Source organism: Hetaerina americana, unplaced genomic scaffold (genome assembly GCF_022747635.1).
Source record: "Hetaerina americana unplaced genomic scaffold, ioHetAmer1.1.p SCAF_2, whole genome shotgun sequence".
Lineage (NCBI taxonomy): Eukaryota > Metazoa > Arthropoda > Insecta > Odonata > Calopterygidae > Hetaerina > Hetaerina americana.
This window is the reverse complement of record NW_027286763.1, coordinates 25987645-26007383: the sequence shown is the minus strand read 5'-3', so window position 1 is coordinate 26007383 and position 19739 is coordinate 25987645. Positions and strand designations below refer to the sequence as shown.

General features: G+C 35.2%; 1 protein-coding gene across 1 annotated transcript in view; it reads left to right on the top strand.

Annotated features, from left to right (window-relative positions):
- The window catches only part of LOC139687631 (glycogen synthase kinase-3 beta-like), a 66800-nt gene that overhangs the window by 35144 nt on the left and 11917 nt on the right, over positions 1-19739 (top strand). The window contains exons 3-7 of the mRNA XM_071584871.1: positions 2684-2767; positions 2851-2961; positions 11815-12052; positions 13806-13999; positions 14347-14403. Coding sequence (XP_071440972.1) covers positions 2684-2767; positions 2851-2961; positions 11815-12052; positions 13806-13999; positions 14347-14403 — 684 coding nt within the window. The remainder of the gene's footprint in view (positions 1-2683; positions 2768-2850; positions 2962-11814; positions 12053-13805; positions 14000-14346; positions 14404-19739) is intronic.

Genomic DNA, 19739 nt, shown 5'->3' with positions numbered 1-19739 from the left:
AGTCCTCACATGCTACTGCCTCTCCTTTTTTTGGAATAGGAGATAACACTGCTTCAACGAAGTCTTGTGGCCAAATTCCTCCCCAATAAAACTGTGATTAGTCCGTAAAACCTCTTCCTCCCACATTTTTCTAGACCTTTAATTTAATTCCATGGAAATGTTGTCTATCCTCATAGTCTTATTTGATTTCAATTCGCTTAAAGCTCTTTCTATCTCGCTATCAAGTAAGTCTGAACCTAAGCCGTCATCATCTACCTCTTACTCTCTTTCTATGTCTAATCATGCTGGACTAATCTCTTTGCCATGCAGTCCATCTATATCTTTTTTCCACTTCTCTTGGATCTTTTGTGGTACAATTAATATTTTTCCTGACTTTCATTATTTGTGAACAATTTTCCCTTACTTCCAAGCAGGGTTTTAACCTTACCTTTTGGCACACCAATTTCATCCTTCCCGACATTCCAAGTTCCTATTCTAACAAATTTATTCATTTTCTGCATCTTCTGTTCTACTGCTATTGTAGCTTTTGGTTTGCAAGGATTTTGTGAGATGACTACTGCGGAAGCCTTACCTCTTCTGCTGCTGGTCACGATACACGGCTGATTGGGTCGATTCATGTAGTTGCCAGGACTCATTTTCCCTGCGCTGTCCATAAAAATCTTGGGATGAATAATTGGGGTGGTTTCCCGTGCCTTCCTCGATAGTCGTGACGTGATGCCATCAATCAATGGCCACCCCATAGGGGCCAGATGCCTTGGTAGCTGCCTCACTGAACAACAGATGCTGTGCAGACTACCTTTGGTCTGGCCATACCCTGCAACTTATCTGGAATGGGTAACCCCCTGTATGTGGGGAGGTACAATTTGTATAGAAAGAAATAGAAAATGATCAAAGATACAAAATGTTAAAGATATGAAGCTCTAATACACCATCCAAGAGATGAAATAAATTAACTGGGAAATTACATCAAAAAGGCTTCATAACCAAATTCGCAATGATAAAACAGAGAGTAAAACCGCAGCAGAGTAAAGCTGAAAAATAATGAAACCCCTAGTAGCATTTAACCTTTCCATTAATAGCCAAGAACTTAATCATAGCATCAAGTGCTTGCTTCAGTTCATCATCAAGTGCTTGCTTCAATTCATCACCATAGTATAATTTATCAGACATCACATTTTTTTGCTATCTCTCTACGTATCTCTTAAAATATTGGCTGTCTCTGCCCAAAAGTAGGTATTTTTTTTCTATGTGAGTTATGAAGAAATTATGAATCAAATTTATGGGAAATCAGTTGCCCATAGACCTGGTCCTCCTAAGGGAGTCAATCCTTTGTCAATGATAACTCCATGATGTGATGAGGATCTTCAGATAGAAGATATAATGTGACGACTTCTGTAACGACAAAATATTTTTGAGGTCTCTACATTTGTGTAAGACTCAAGATAAATATTTTCTAGATACAAGGAGAACAAAATTTGCACTTTTCCTCAGATTTATTTGTAATGTACAACGTGTTTCAGTTCATCAAACCATCTTCAGGTACAAGACAGTCATGTACCTGAAGATGGTTCTATGAACTGAAACGTGTTGTATGTTACGAATAAATCTGTGGAAAAGTGCAAATTTTGTTTTCCTCATAATTGTCTTGTACCTGAAAATGGTTTGATGAACTTAAACGTGTTATGTGTTACAAATAAATCTGTGGAAAATGGTAAATTTTGTTTTTCCCTTTATGATGAACTTCCACTTAATCTCCATTGAATCTATTGAATTTTCAAGTTAGCTTAATTCATCAAATTCGCATGAGTTGGTGATTGAATAAAATCTGGTTCTAAATTTTCAATAAAGCTCAGCTTAATTGATTGTTTATGTTCCTCCTCATTATTTCTTTAGACATAAAGGACAAAGAGAATTTATATAATATACTGTGAATGATTCCTTGGCATATTTTATTTGATGTATGGTACTTTAGGGTGGGTGAATGACTTAAATCTATGCCTTTAAAGTTTTCATATGAGTTGATTATGCATATTTATGGTCATACTTGCATACAGCATATGAATAATGTAGGAGTATATGACGCATTATTTTCACTCCCTTTTTTTAACTGTTTGAACTGAAGACTTGTTTATTATGACCTGTTAGTATTTTTTTGGCAAATATATTTGGAAATGCCTTATTTATGTTTAGTTGTAACTTAATCTTACATAACTTATGTCAAAATTCGTTTTCAGTAATATTTTGGAAAGGAGACTAGATTTGAGTAAATTTGGTATCTTGATATTCTGTGAGGGATATAATGTATGTGTTAGTGGGATCATGATAGATGTTCAGGAAATGGTTTTCCCTAGTACGATACTTAAACCATGGAAGTAATTATTCTGTGTATAGGCTCTGTAAATTTGCTAAGTTTGTCGTTTGTGTATATAAAAAATATGTATCCCTATGGTACTGACCCCGGTAATGGGAAGACTACATCCTTGCCTGCTAAGGCAGATGTTGTGGGTTCAATTCCTGCTTAGGCGGGTTTTCTACTTTCATGAAGGGCATGGGAATTTGTGATTTCCCTCGTCTTTATTTGATGCATATACTCCTGTGCCCATAGTTTATAGGAAAAGTGGCAATATACCTTGTTTCAACATTGTAATATAACTTAATGGCACTTTTTTTCTATTCTTCACAGAACCGTGAGTTGCAGATAATGAGGCGGCTTGAGCATTGTAATATAGTCAAACTCAAATATTTCTTCTACTCCAGTGGAGATAAGGTAAAGGTTTGTGTCTTCATTGCTCAATTGGATTTATCTTTTGGTTGTGTTTCCTGTTTGATGTATGCTTTCTGATTTTTCAGAAGGATGAAGTTTACTTGAACTTAGTGCTGGAATACATCCCAGAAACTGTGTACAAAGTTGCTAGGTGTTACAGTAAATCTAAGCAAACAATACCCATTAGTTATATTAAGGTAAGTGAACCTTTTATTTATATATAGGTAAAATGTGTAATTAAGTATAAGCAGTTTGTTTGTAATCACAGCTTTATAAAGGTTTTATGAAAGAGACTGATCTCCTAAACACCATAACATGGGATAAATGTTGCAGGTTTTTTATGTATTTTTATGTGATTAGCTATTTCACAATTCATTCTACCCTCATGGAAATTGTCCACTTCATTCATAGGCAGTACTTACATTTGACTTGGTTTAGAATGAAGATAATCCTAATATACATACTCAATTTTGAGTTGAAGTAATGCCTAATATTATATGGAAAAAATAAGAAAAATGTGTAATATTTATACACACAAGCCTATGTATGTATATGCACATAATATTTAGACGGATATATTTGAATAACTTGTGTTCAAGCAGATGAATGATGCTAGATTTTGGCCAAATTTTGGATTAATGATTAAATACAAAACAGCAATCTATATGATTGTGTTAGGTATAAAATACCAAACCAAAGAAACTGAATTTCATAGGTAATCAAAATCTCAAGTGATAAATAGAAATGCAAACTGGTCACTCCAGGAAAGTCTTAGTTTCAGCTCTTTAAGTGCCTTCACCTGATGAAGGGTGACTCATTATAGTCACTTTTTTCATCTTTACTTTGAAGAAACTTTCGGTACTAAATTTTAAAAATATCTCAATTGGTACCCCTCCTATTATGCATTTTTTTAATATTCCACAGCATATTTATACTTATATTATGCAGGACAATATCACTTGTATGCAAAATTATTTACAAATATTCAGTAGGGTGAAAGTAAATTTAAAATACTTCGCCTTTTTTAAAATTTTTAAAATTAAAAAAAATCCTTTTTTTTTAATTTAAAATACTTTTTTTTTATTTAAAATACTTTTTTTTATTTCAATATGAAGAATTTCCACCAAGTGACGCCAGAAACTGTTTCATTCAATTATTCAGTATGTAATGACAATGCTATTGCACACATTTGGATTGATTATTTTGATAAAAAAGGGAATGATACTAGAAAATCTTTCTCAGAAACTACTTCAGAAGTCTTTAGGGAAAAATAGAAAAATAAATTATTTTGGGTTGAATTTTTTCATTATAATCTCCTCTTTGTTTGATGCACTTTTCCCAGCGGTTCTCCAACATTTTTAAACCATTCAAAAAGTTAGATTTTGGAAGGTCCTCAAAATAGGCATCTGTGTTGGCAATGACCTCCTCATTCAACATAAATGGTTTTTCCACCAAGCCATTTTTTTAAATAGAGCCATAGCAAACAATAATGCATTATTTCACTGTTATTAAAATATATTTTATGACACAGTTTCAGGTGTAACATGGTGGAAATCCTTTGTGATGAAAGGAGACACTTTTTTTTTCTTTTGTAGAATTTTTTATTATGACCTAGGTTTGGTTGCAGCGTAACATCCTCAGGTGTTATGCTGTACTAATGTTATGCTGTAACGAAACCTAGGTCATAATAAAAACAATCTGCTTGAAAAAGCAGTGTCTTCTTTTATCAAAATACATTTTGACCTAGGTTTCTATGTTATTTTGTCATGTCCAGGTATATATTGTTAGTAGGTGCAGGCTAATATAGTAACCTCTAAGGCAAGCATCCCCTCCGAATACGTCCTTCCCCAGTAAGAGGGAGGAGCAATTTTGGGGGGGGGGGGATAATAAATGGGAAGGGAAGGAATTAAGAAATTATTCAAGATCACTGGTATGAATTTTCCATAATTTTGAATGAGAAAGCTAAAAATTGTGATTGCTAAGATACATAAATAGTATGCTACATCATTTAATGCTACTGCGTTTCAAACTGTAACTGCTAAAATTACTGGGCTGTTTTTGTAACTTATGTAAGTATTGGAAAGAAAACACCTTATGGACCAATATTTGCCCTTAAACTCATAATATGACAACTATGGTGGAATGAAGATATTAAGGGAGTGGTGCATTCTTCATTGTTTTACGTGAAATGGAACCACGCACAACGAGCTGACTTTATTCTGGAACCTTAATTGTAAAGCAAAAACCTTGTTCAGCAGAACAATTTTTCTCAAATATGTAAATTACTGTAAAATGTGATAATGCATTCCATACAGAAAAAAATAAATGTTGGCTAGTTTTTCTAAGATAATTATGAGCACACTGTAAAGAAGAGAAAGCAAAAATTTTCAACTAGATAGATCTGTTCTTTATTATGCTCGAATTCTACCAAATTATGCCTGAAACTACTCAATTTGTTTATTAATTTATTGTTTAGGATTGTGAATCATCTTCAAATTTTCTTCTAGTTTCGAACAAACCAACCTAGCGGGCAAATTTGATTTTTAGAAAGAAATCAAAATAATTAGTTAATTGTTTATGATAAATTCCTAACTTTTCGACTAGAAAGCTGTCTAGAGACATTCTTTTTTTCCAACACTACAAATTTTGTTAAAATGCAACAGCTTTATCATTAAATAAATTTCTACCCGGCAAAATCACTGCCTTATTAGTGTGATGCTTCTCAATATACGGTGCAACAGTTTTGGATCATTTCCAATGACCTCCACATTACATTTAACCTGCTATTTCAGGGTTTACACTCTATTGAATGGTCATGAGTTTTTGAATGTTAAACAAGCAGAGGTTTAATTTTGAAATCACTGCTTGCTTTGTTGCAAAATAGCAGTGTGTGACAGTCTTTCATTGGCTTTTTGCCATGCTATGCATTCTCCTTTGGTGTATTATACCCTTATGGCTGTCTTATTGTGGCCTTTTCTTCGGGGACATTTTTAAAATGATATTCAATATATTATTTAACTTTGCACAAAAAAATCACTGATAATACAGGAAGTGGCTACAGAACTTCCGTTTTAAAGGGGTTTTGCTTTATAAAAAAGGAAGCTATGTGGCCGTGCCCTGTATGTCGGAAGACAAGTTTGGAAAAATGTTATCACTAGCGACACTAAGATGCCAGCGAACAATTAATAAACACAAACTGAATCAGCATGCCCACAATAATCCGAGGAATCCCTCTTTCTTCGTTATTTGAGATGCTGGTTATGTTAGATTTCCCTGTACTTAATCAATATTTGCTGTATAACTTCATCGATCAAAATGCATATGGGAGTAAACCTAAACAATTTCCAATGAATCTTTTGAATGATCTTCCAATGAATGTATTTTTGATAAATTTAATGCAGATATAAACTTAAACTTGTTAAAGTTAAAAACTGATGTTAAAAGTTGGTGTTGGGTCTTCAAGAAACACCAATGTAATAAGTTGGAAAGAGTTGTGTGCAGATATATTTTCTAGATGACACTCAATTGCTACGTGTATATTTCTTAAATGAGAATTTGAGAAAGGAGCACAAAGAATACTTATTAACACCAGCAAATATCTGGCAGGTTTTGTTTCCTCAGTCTCAGAATCAATCTAAAGGTCCTTAAAACAGTGAGGGCTCTTGGATTTTGGTAACACCCACACTCGTACCTTCTCACTGCCATATGGAGGAGACAACAATTGTCACTCTGTGCTTGCCATGACCTCCTCCAAGCATGCATGCATATCTGTACCTTGGTGCTAAATGAACAGTGGGGCAAGAGCTGATAAAAATGCTAGTTTTGTCCGGATTAAAATATCACAAGGGTCGACTATTTCTGGAGAAGTTTGAAATGTGCCAACCATTCATTTGTACTACATGCTCTTCCTTTGCCACCCCACAAATCAATTAGGGAGAGACCCCATGACATTTTTGAAATTGCCATGAAAAGCCAGCAAGTGGAGCGGTGGAACCTCGATTCTCAGACTGGATGCAATTGAAATCAACTAACATTTACCGAAAGAGGTCCACCAAAGGGTACTTCCACTGATCCAATGTAATAAAACCACTCAAATTCTTCTCTGATGTCTTTGTGATGTGCTCCATTCAGAAGCTTCACAAAGTGAAGTGTCTGTCTGCATGGGGTGTCCAATATATCCTGGTGCAGCTGCTGGATCTGTTTTGTCACAATTCTTAAGTATCGCTGGGAATAATGATTTTGAAATCCCAAAATTGCGAGCAATCTGAGTTTCACTGCTAGCTCCGCAATCTATTTCACCCAGTAATTGGAGTTTAATTTGGAGATAAATTCTCGTTTGCTTTTTTGTACTCATTTCAAAATTGAAATATTTGTGGTTACTGCTTCAATTGCCATGTACCGCCTGAGTGTGCATTCCTTCTGTGTACAGATTTTTAGTCGCTGTGGGAAAAGATCGGATAGATCTCAACTCTCTTGCCCTCAGTAACAGTCCCAACCTGACAATTGCGATGTAAGGCCAAACCCATTTTTCCATTCCAAATTCCCTCGTGATTTCTCCCAGGAGTGATCAAAAGATAAAATTAAGAAAGACCCTCTTGGGGACCCATTAATGGGCTGGCCCCTCTATTCACTGGCAAGATTAGCCTCGTAGAAGAAGAAATTAGCATGTCCTATTGACAAGTAAGCAGGACAATAGTTATGAATTGCATTGCTTTTAATGTATTAACATTCTTAATGTGTGCAGTTGAAAAAAATATAATGTCATAGGGATGAACTAAATGTATTAAATCTAATTTCCATGATATTGATAACATCTTTGGAAACCAAAAATAAATCCTTTTGCTTGAAATATATTATAAAACTATGCATGAAAATAGAAAATAACATAGAAAATTTAAAAAAACTACCCTTTTTAAATACCGTGTAGTATTTACAGCATCAACAATGAAACAATAGGATATCAACAATTACCAGCACTAAAATATTGTTATTCAACGCATTGAAAAGTGCCAAAAAGTCACACACAGTCACATTTACTTCCAAGTCTCGTCTGGACAATAACTATTAAAGCAGTTTGGATTTTAGAAAGTAACAATTGCTAGGTTAGATTTTCACATGAGGGATCATTTATCTTGAGATACATAGCTTAATGTCATGGGTAGTCTCATCTTAAGTTTTGTGCTAATAATTTCTGTAATACTACCTTGATCAAAAAGTTCCCGGAATTTATTCCGAAAATTAAAAATACAAGTTTATTCATCTAAATCTATATTGTCCCCTTCAAATTAATCCCCATCGACTGCAACACACTTATGCCAGCGCTTGATCCAATCCTCGAAACATTTTTTATATTCGGTTTTCGGTATGTCCATCAGTGCTTCCTGCGATTTTTCCATTACTTCCTCTCGGCTGCTAAAACTCGTTCCCCGTAATGGTTTTTTAACTCGATTGAACAGAAAGAAGTCACAGGGAGCCAAATCAGGTGAATTCGGTGGCTGTTGGATGGTATTTGTTGCATTTTTCGTCAAAAAATTACGAATAATGATAGCACTGTGCGACGGTGCGTTATCATGGTGCAAAATCCACGAGTTTTCTGCCCACATTTCTGGTCTCTTTCGGCGAATTGCTTCACGCAAACGTCTCATAACGCCCAAATAATACTCTTTGTTTACTGTCTGGCCTTCTGGCAAAAATTCATGATGCACTACACCGTTGTAATCCATGAAAACCGTCAGCATTGCCTTCTTTTTTGACTGAAAACGACGTGGTTTTTTTGGTCTCGGCTCATTTGGTGAACGCCATTCACTTGCCTGATGTCTGGATTGCGTGTCGTACTCATAAACCCACGTCTCGTCTCCAGTAATGATCCTTTTGATGAATGTGGGATCGGATTGCGGGACGACCACTTCTGAACCGCTCGTGCCACTGGTAAACGACCGTTTTTTTTTAGAGAATCGTTGCCGAAACACTTTTCCAACATTTCCAACGTCCGTGCGCCACTAAATCCGTTTTTTACGCAAAATTTAATACAAGTTCGTTGTTGCAAATTTAAATCCATTTCTGCAATTGTAAAAAATCGCCAACACACACAGAGATAGATGTACTCTTGGCTACGTAACTTTTGCAAATGTCAAGTTATGACACTAAGATTTAAAGGGAATATCAACAACAGATGTACCAATTTAACAAAAAAAACAGAACTCAAATCGGAACGATGGGAGCGCCACACGGTGGTTATTCCGGAACTTTTTGATCAAGGTAGTATACTTATCCTCTCATAAAATTGGGACATAAGGAAAATCAAATTATTTTCCCTGTGAATAATGTTCTTCCCAAGTTCTTCTGCTCAAGTAAACCTGGTGTTTTCTTTGCTATCATCCATACATACCTGCATATTTCTCCCATTTTCTGCTACCAACCAAAAGTGTACTATATTGTCATTTTCTTTCATCCCTGACATTGTGCTTGGCTTCTCTGGAATTATTTCTTTTGATTCAAACAATGCCTTTGACTTTTCACTTGTTTGACTGGAACTTCCTAGAGTAAGTGAAGGTCCTAATATTCATCTTTCAAGTTTTTTGCTTGTCCCTCTTGTAATTTTGTGGCATCAAATGATTTTCCATCTTACGTTCATCCTCATGTCTTGATCTCTCAGATTTCTCAATGATGAACTCATTGAAGCCTCCAAATGAGCAGCAAAGACTAATTTCCATAAATCAGCTTATTTTGAGGTGGGCATGTTGTGCACTGCCATGGCCTTTTAAGCAAAGTGTCTTCATTTTGTGGAGTTGCCAAATATGCCTTCAAAGCTAGCTTTAATATTGTGAGAATTATTTGCCTTCACTTCCTCATGCTTTTTTGAAAGCTGTTGAAATTTTGACTCAGGCGATCACTATGATTCTTAATTTTTCTTTCCATTAATTATTTTGCAAGCTGACCTCATAGGTCTAATACATTATATTGTGGTGGGTGAGTGTCATTTTCATGCACTCAAATGTGACTGAATGACATAATATACCTCAAGTCATTCATGTTCTCAGAGGGAACCAACACTCAGCAGAAACCTAAATTCAGTCTAAAGTATTTTTATTCTTCCCAAGTTAATTCCATAAGACAATGTGTCATTTTTTGTTTTCTTTGATTAATCCTGTGTGGTAGGCTTGAAATGCACCATACATCTTCCTGTAGAACAAATCATCATCGGACCATTTCACATCCTCTATAGCTTTCTCCAGAAAATTTTCCGAGTGTGTAAAATAAGGCTCATGGCCCAGCCCAGCCCAAGAAACATATCAAAGATTTCTCCAGTATCTCTGACAAAAACATCTTTACTCAACAGTTACTACTTAAAAAATATTCTAATACTACCTTGATCAAAAAGTTCCCGGAATAACCACCGTGTGGCGCTCCCATTGTTCCGATTTGAGTTCTGTTTTTTTTGTTAAATTGGTACATCTGTTGTTGATATTCCCTTTAAATCTTAGTGTCATAACTTGACATTTGCAAAAGTTACGTAGCCAAGAGTACATCTATCTCTGTGTGTGTTGGCGATTTTTTTACAATTTCAGAAATGGATTTAAATTTGCAACAACGAACTTGTATTAAATTTTGCGTAAAAAACGGATTTAGTGGCGCACGGACGTTGGAAATGTTGGAAAAGTGTTTCGGCAACGATTCTCTAAAAAAAACGGTCGTTTACCAGTGGCACGAGCGGTTCAGAAGTGGTCGTGAGTCAATCGAAGATGATGAACGCAGTGGCAGACCATCGACATCGAAAGTCGGTGAAAAAATTGATAAAGTAAAAGAAATGTTGGTCAATAACCGCAAATTAACCATCAGAGAAATAGCGGAGGACTTGAACATTGCCTATGGATCCGCCCAAGACATTGTGGTTAATGATTTGGGTTTCCGTCGTGTAGCAGCAAAGTTGGTGCCAAGAGACCTCAATTTCATGCAAAAAAGAGACCGTGTTGACGTCGCAAAAGACATGATTTGCGAGGCTGAATCCGATCCCACATTCATCAAAAGGATCATTACTGGAGACGAGACGTGGGTTTATGAGTACGACACGCAATCCAGACATCAGGCAAGTGAATGGCGTTCACCAAATGAGCCGAGACCAAAAAAACCACGTCGTTTTCAGTCAAAAAAGAAGGCAATGCTGACGGTTTTCATGGATTACAACGGTGTAGTGCATCATGAATTTTTGCCAGAAGGCCAGACAGTAAACAAAGAGTATTATTTGGGCGTTATGAGACGTTTGCGTGAAGCAATTCGCCGAAAGAGACCAGAAATGTGGGCAGAAAACTCGTGGATTTTGCACCATGATAACGCACCGTCGCACAGTGCTATCATTATTCGTAATTTTTTGACGAAAAATGCAACAAATACCATCCAACAGCCACCGAATTCACCTGATTTGGCTCCCTGTGACTTCTTTCTGTTCAATTGAGTTAAAAAACCATTACGGGGAACGCGTTTTAGCAGCCGAGAGGAAGTAATGGAAAAATCGCAGGAAGCACTGATGGACATACCGAAAACCGACCGTAACTTTTGCAAATGTCAAGTTATGACACTAAGATTTAAAGGGAATATCAACAACAGATGTACCAATTTAACAAAATAAACAGAACTCAAATCGAAACGATGGGAGCGCCACACGGTGGTTATTCCGGGAACTTTTTGATCAAGGTAGTATATTTTTGAGTGATTTAACTTAAAATTTATTGAAATGATAATAATTGTACAACAAAATTTCTCAATTCCATAAATTAATGACTATCGTAGCTCACCGCAACAGATATGGAAAATATCAAAATATGCTGCTCACCAGAAAATTAAATATCTGTTCAAATAAGCTAAATAGCAACCCTTTCCCTGCTTGATGCATTTATCCCACTGAATGTTATGTACTATTGACTTTATGCCTAGTTACTTTGGGATTATTTCAATGTATGTATGAATTTTAAAGAAATTATTACTTTTTCTTGTGAGAAATTTTATGCCATTGGATTTTAATGCAAAACTCAATTTTTTTTATTTTCTTCCAGCTATACATGTACCAATTGTTCCGGAGTTTGGCCTATATCCATTCACTAGGAATTTGTCACCGGGATATAAAACCACAAAATTTGCTTCTTGACCCTGAGACTGGAGTTTTGAAGCTTTGTGACTTTGGCAGCGCCAAGCATCTTGTTAAAGGAGAGCCTAATGTATCGTACATTTGCTCCCGATACTATCGTGCTCCAGAACTCATATTTGGTGCTATTGATTATTCCACTAAGATAGGTAAGTTGTGCTTATTTTAATACGTTTCTTAACACAAACGAATAGGGATAAGTCAAATGCTCTAGATATACTGGGAATATGTGAAACCAGGTGGATAGGAAATGAAGAATTCAGCAGTGATGCTTTCAAAGTAATATATAGTGGAGGTGAGAAGAGGGAAAAGAATGCAGTAGCACTAACGCTAAATGCCAAATGGGTAAAGCAAATATCTAGCTCATTTAAGGTAAATGAGAGACTAATGATGATTAAAATTGAAAGCATACCTACTAATTTGGTGATTATTGAAGCATACTTCCCAGCATCAAATTTCATGACCAAATTGTGTGGGCTTAATCACTGACAACTTTGACTAACTTGACAAGAATGACTTTGCCAATATAGTAAACAGGGAGCCTCTAGTGAAAAAAATTGATGTTGTTTTCGGCTCAAAAAAGTACTTCCTAAAGATTATCCTACGGAAACAAGGCAGCTGATATGCATTTTAGCCCAGTTATGACGAATTTCCAGGATTTTGCAATGAATCAACATTGTTTTATGTGTAGCTGCTAATTTTTTAATTTAAGGAATGTAATTTTCTCTGTATTTAGTGTCAACAGTGGTAGTTGATATTTTTGTCATTGTCACAGCTCATTCAAAAATACGGTTTTTTTTCTGAAGACAAAGTTTCAGTTGTATTATCAGGATGTTATTCGATAAATATAAGTGATTTGCATCAAATAAAAAAAACTGATTCAGATCTTCTTGCCATAGCCTAGTGTTAATGTTAAAACATATTCCTTTGAAGAGATGATTTCTGTCACTCAGTGGGAATTAATATGGGCAAATCAAAAGACCTGATATTTCTGAATCCCAGTTTTTATTCATAACCTTTGTTTTGACATGTATTGACACAGAGTCTGCAAGCTATGGAAAATGTCTGCTTTCATCTATAGTTAATGGTGAGGTTGTAGACGAGTAAAAGGAAGGGAATAAAGGTCTAGAGTCTGGTACCGTAAATCCCTGGAAATAATTGGAATATATGCCTATTAAAACAATTGTATTAATGTTCCAGTGGGTTGTGAAGTCAATATTAGCTAACGTAACTAAAGCATCTAACTGTTCACAATAAAGAAATAATGGGAAGAATACAGTTAGGGCGCTAGGTATCCTGTAATCCATCAGAAGTTCACTTACCTCAGAGCAACCTTCTGAACATAAAGCTAAGAAAGGGATCTCTTTTAACTCTCAAGAGGAATGTTGACATTAGTTGATTTAAGATGATTAATTAATATCGATATTTAAGATTTAATTAATATCTTTCTCTGTGTGTAAGATGCCAGATCAAATTACCTCACCCCCCCCCCCCACTCACCAACAATCTCATCCCAATTGACAGCAGTGAAAAAGACCAAAAGATTTCGTATTTTTTTGCCTGTCGATGGCATTGCATGTTAAAATTTGAATTCCAAATAAAAATTGTATTCTGCAATACCATAGGTTTCAATTCATCATATTCCATTAAAAATGTTATCATCCAGACACTTACTAAACTTAGGCTACCAACTACTAAATTTTGCCTTATATGCATTCCACAAAAGTTTGATTTGATATGAGTTTTAAATAATCAAAAAATATTTAATTTTGGTGTCTAAAAAGACCCTGAACCCACTATTGTCATTACTTTGTGTGCTTATACTTTGATCAGCAATTTTTTTCAAGTCTCCTTAAATAGAAGCTTAATGCCAAGATATTGATTTCAAAATTATTTTTTCAGATGTGTGGAGTGCTGGTTGTGTTTTGGCTGAGTTGTTGATGGGCCAGCCGATATTTCCGGGTGACTCGGGAGTTGACCAACTAGTTGAAATAATCAAAGTATTGGGAACACCAACACGGGAGCAGATTCGAGAAATGAATCCAAATTACACGGAGTTTAAGTTCCCTCAGATCAAGTCACATCCTTGGCAACAGGTGAGTCAGTTGTCCAAAATATTCCTTTAGTGTTTTGTTTAAATGCATTTTCTTTCACTCTTTCTCAGCATCTGAAATGACCTATCTGATTTTTTGCCATCTTGTATAGATAGAATTATCAATTTCCTTACATGCAAAGGTGCATAATGGTTGAGGACTTTAATTAGTTGTGTAAGGCAATTACGGAATACGGGTAAAATGTGTATTACACATTTTCGATATAAATTGCTTAATTTTGCCAGATATAAACTACCGCCGATATAATTGTGAGTGGTTGGAATTAGTTTGATCTGTCTTTAGCTCTCGTTTGAGTCTTAAATAAGGTGACTAAAGCATTTTCCTTACAGTTTATGCTTCAGCGAATCTCAGTACCAAAAAGTACTACTGAGCATCAGAAAATTAGAGTAAGTATAGGAATGCTCTTGAGTCTTTCACATATTAACTGCTCCTTCTGTGTAACCTAATAAATCCAATGTGATAAAATTGTGTGATTCTAATGAATTTTTGGCTGAAGATGTCTGATTTAACTGTCATTATCAGCTTGCTTTTTAGTGGTTTTGAGCTAATACTGGCTTATCCTTCTGATGAGAGTTGGCAGTGACATATGACGATGTCATTGCCAAATTGTTAAGCGAAGAAGGGTGCCATGATCCTCTTACCCATTAGATGGTGAATGGAGGTGCGAAGTTCTCAGTAATAGTTTGCCTTTCATTGGAAAATGTTTCCTGTATTTAAAATGACACTGCCAATACCATGCAAATTCAATATTGTCTAATATAAGCACATGCACTTTTACAATGGATTTATGATGTGAAAGACGGGAAGAAAGCATTCATTTAATGAAAGGAATTGTGTTCTATCTCTATTTTTTTCTTTTTGAATCACTATATTTTTTATTAGTCCATGTTTTGTGTGTTTAGCACAAAAAATTAAACCATTATACACTCATATGGAAAGTCTCTCGTTTTTATCTACTCATTGGTTTTTGGTAATGTTTGACTGAATTTTATGGAAATTCACGTAAATTATTAATCCAAACCATTCAGATGTGATCGTCTCCATTCATGGGGAGTTACCAACCTGAGTGTTCATTTTCTGTGGTATATGTTGCAGTGGTGATGCCAATGAGATGCCAACTTATGTCGACTCTCTCCTAGTTTTTCACCATGGCCACTCCCGCAGCCCCAGTTTTGTTGATTTAGTTGAAATTGAAAAATAGAATGAGGGGTGAAATGAATTAGCATGTTCTAGTCTTCAAGAGACAATACTAGCTGTAGAAAACCATGTGTTATATGCAATTATGGTTTTGCTTAAAATATATCTTATGTTATCAGATGGATTTTACTGAAGCATTTTGTTGATTGGTACCAAACCCTGGTTGGTTCTAAGATGCAAATTGTTTTCGAAGAGGAAATCTGAAATTTTGCACAGTAGTAGCCTTTTCCTTAAGTTTCCTTAAGACAAATGGGAATATATCTCAGTACCCTCATCCACTATGCCTTGGGTCAATATTTGTCTTAACAAAAAGTCACTTTGGATTAGCCATGTTGCTTTTTTGTATCCCCGAGGGAGAAATAATTTCAGAGATCTGGACCAACTCAGTATTCGAGACATCTCTCTTTTTCATAATAGAAATCCTACAATTGTCTTTTTTTCCATCTTCTTCTGTTTTTCATTTCAGGATGATATTGAATTAAAAATTTGTCTCACTTGACTACCTCCTATGCATTGGCAGAACTACAGTTGTATACATGTCTTCCCATCCTTTTTTTAAGTAGGGAACAAGAGTGACATTTGCTTAATTTTGCTTTTGGTTGCATGCTTATTGTCTATAAGCATCACAATACCCTTGGGTTAGTCATTAATTCATTTGTGCCCCTGTTAATTTCCAGTCTCATGTAACTCATAAGGCAGAGTTATGAGTTCTAATGTCATATATTACGGAGGTGATTCACACTCAATTGCTACTCGATAAATAGAAACTTTGAAAACAAGCTCTATACCTTCATCCTACAAGCAAAGAGAGAATTCTGCTTCCTGGTAAAATAATCATGATGCTCTCTTAAGTTTACTTTTGTTCGTAATTTTTATCTGCTATCTCAAAAGGCCTCATGCACAGCAAATAGAAAAATGACCTAATGACGAAACTTGACTTATCTGTATGATCTAATACTTACAATGATATCTCATATTTATGATTTTGAGAAGGTCGGTAAAAAAAAATGTACAATTGAAATGAGGAGGAAAAGTGTAGTTTAATGATTAATAAGTTCAAAATCTAATGGAATGTAAATATTATTATTTGATAGTCTACCATTTAAGGCAGGGTTTTGATGGACACAGAATGAACATGCCTTCATAACAACACACAACTTGACAGTTGGCACCACAATAATCCCCTCCTCATTTGTGCATACTTCCTGCCTCCATTCATTCTGTCCAAAATTCGTATTCTATTCCTACCCCTACCTTGTTGCCCTAATATTCTCCCCAATATCAAAATCTTCAACATCCAATTGCCAAGCAAAATGCTTGGAATTCATCTTTCCTGCTTCCTTTGAATTTCTCCCTACCATGCTCAGCACTTCACTTGTTTTCCTTTCTGCCCATTTCACCTTTGCAATTCTTCTCCACACCCCCACATTAAGCCTGTGATCTATGTTTAATACATTGCTTCAATGATCATATTTTCTGTTCTCTGCAAAAGGACACTCATCAAAATTTTTTCTAATCTTTCCTTAGCATCATTACTCAGGGTCCATGTCATCAACTACCTTCTCCTTGTAAAAACTTCTATGCCTTAGGCAATTCCTCTTATGTTCCCACTACTTTGACCATCTTGGTCCAAAATATTGTACGACAGATAAACTGTTGCACCTGCTCTAGTTTTTGCCCTTCTACTAACATTTAACTTAGGTTTTGTCTCTTGAAAACTGTATTTCCTTTGTTTTTGTTTACCTTGATTCTCATTCCATACTGGTCACGCTGACTTTTGAATGCATTCCACAATCCTTCTAACCCCTTGGCTGACTGTCAAACTAAAGCTTGATCATCTGCAAACTTAACTGATTTAATGAATTTTCAACCAACTTTTATTCCTATTTGTTTTCAATTCCCTTGATATTCTGTCTATCCTTCCATCAAATATGCCTGTACATAAGTTATCCTCATCTCTATCATATCCATTTCTATGTCTTAGCTGGCTAGCTCAATAGAACTTCTACCATATAGAACCTCTGCATATGTACTCTGTCCATCCCTCTTCATTTTTTCTTTTTTCATTTAATAATAAATGTTTCTTATTTTTTCTAGTGTCCATTATATATTGTATATACTGGTGTGTAGGTTTACACTTAAATTTTTACTCAACATATCCATTTTTACATAAAGTAAACCCCTGATAATCTAGAGTATATGGAACCAGAGGTCAGAATTAGAGAACTCCGGATTATCCGGGAATTAGACTAAAGGAACCCTATGAAGTATTTTTCACCACTATTCTCTCGCAAGTTTAATCCCAGAAATCTTAAAATGACTGAATATGATAAAATGGAAGTGTAATAACATCTTAAGTAAAGTTGCCATCCTAATATGAATAAAATACAGTAGAATGTCCTCAGAAATTAGTTCATTATTCTATGTAACTCAGATAAACAATGAAAATGAGAATCTATGTTATCGATGATTTTATCCCATTTATAATTATCTCTGATAGTGGTTAGCATACATTAAGTAAATCAATCACATTAAAAAATCACATTAAAAAAATGAAATTCGAGTTCAGCCTTACGAAATTCTTGTAGTTTTGTCATAAATTGTTGTAGTATTGATGCAATGTTTGGTCAACTCTGTTCTCAGACATGCTTAAATTGTACCTTCTGCAGAAGAAACTTACTTGTGTGTATAATTTGCTCATTATGCTTAAATATTTAAGGGTATTACAGTTGACCGTTTTCTAGGTAAGATCAATATGGTTAATGGAAATTGAATTTCCCTAGATTTTATTTAAGGCAGCAGGATTCTGTTTATGAATGAAGTTAATCGCTCTTAAGAAATGAGGAGTCATATGAGGGCATTTGTCTTCGTACTCAATAGGTTTTGTATGTTGGAGCAAAGAAAGGCACCTATTCCTACCACCCCTGCTATGCAAGTTGCAACAGTCAACCATGACCTCCACGTAGCATTTAGTCTGCTCTTTAAAGGCTCATGTCGTTTCTGAATGGTAAATAAGCAAGGGTTTAATTTTCCAGTTGCGTCCATTTGCAGTGGCACAAAATATTAGCGAGAGATGGCCTTTCATTGGCTTGTGGCATAGCAGTGCATTCTCCTCTGTTGTTACATGTGCATATATAGGTTCACTTCCACATCTTCTTCTAAAAAGGTCCCATGTCATCACAATTAAAAATCAGTCACAGCAGGTAACCCTCTTAATCTACGAGCTTCTTGAAGCCACCAATGAAGTTCTTGGCTGCTGCTGAGTCGGAGCTTACTTCTTCACTATGCCATGGGTGAGGGTTCATCTATTAAATTTCTTGAACCATACATTGCTTCCCTTCATTACTTCTTTTTGGTCATTGATGCTCGTGGCATCCTCTTAACCAGCTCACCGAAAATCACTTTCTCCTTTACACAAATGATGTTCTTGTTAATATATTGAAATGTAATGAAATAATTAACTTTGTAATTCCACACACTTTAAGTGTGTGGAATTATGTGGACGAAGTCAATTATTTCATTACATTTCAATATGTTATGCAAATTCCACAAAGCTTCGCCTGAGACAACAAATTTTCTTGTTAATAGTATCGCCTTGCAGTTAATTTTTTTATCCATATGTGAAGCAACCTTACAAGATTGTTGAGAATATGTAAGCATTTCATAATTCTTGTCACTCCCTTTGAAGGATCTATCTACTTAATTTTGTCCATTTACTTGAGGATTGTGCAAATCATATTTTTTATTTATTGTTATTTTTATTCCCTTATGGCCATCATATTGTGGCCTTTTCTTTTTGGGGATATTTTTAAAATTAGGCCCAAATATTATGAATATTTGCCCAAAAAAAAAACACTGATAATATGTCTGAACACAAGTTTGGAAAAATATGTGATCACTAGCAATGCTAAGATGCTTGCAGAAGGAGTGCTATACTCAAACTGAAGTAGCAGGTGCACAATTATTCTGGGAATTCCTCTCTTCCCATCACTCGCTGTGCAAAAAGTTTTTAGAAATGACTCCTTATGCAAGGTGCTCGTTAAGTGAAGTTACTTTTAATGCAACATGTAAATTTTCAGACACACTCTTCTTATCCATGAGTCTTAAAAGGCCTTTCATGAATGTGGAAATTATTTATAGCTATGAAATAATCTAGTGGCATAACTCTATACTAATTTCTATGGTAAGGATGTGTGATAACTCATCGAGTATTATGGTTCTAAAGAGTTAAAGAACAAAATCTTCAGCTGTAATTAATTCTTTTCTGCTGAAGTCTTGCTTAGTGCTCAGCATTTCTGATTTTCATAGTTCTCCGCATTTTTGGTTAAACATCTTCTAGAATATGTACATTTTTGTCATTACAGTAATTAAGGGTTGTACATTGTCAATTGGTATTCTATGCTGTGAAACTGTCAGATCTCTTGTAGTTATAATAAAATTATCTCATTGTTTGGGTTTTTCTGCCCATGGAGTTCATGTTAAACAGTTATATAGGAAGTGAAATTGCTGGTAAAACCTTTGAAAA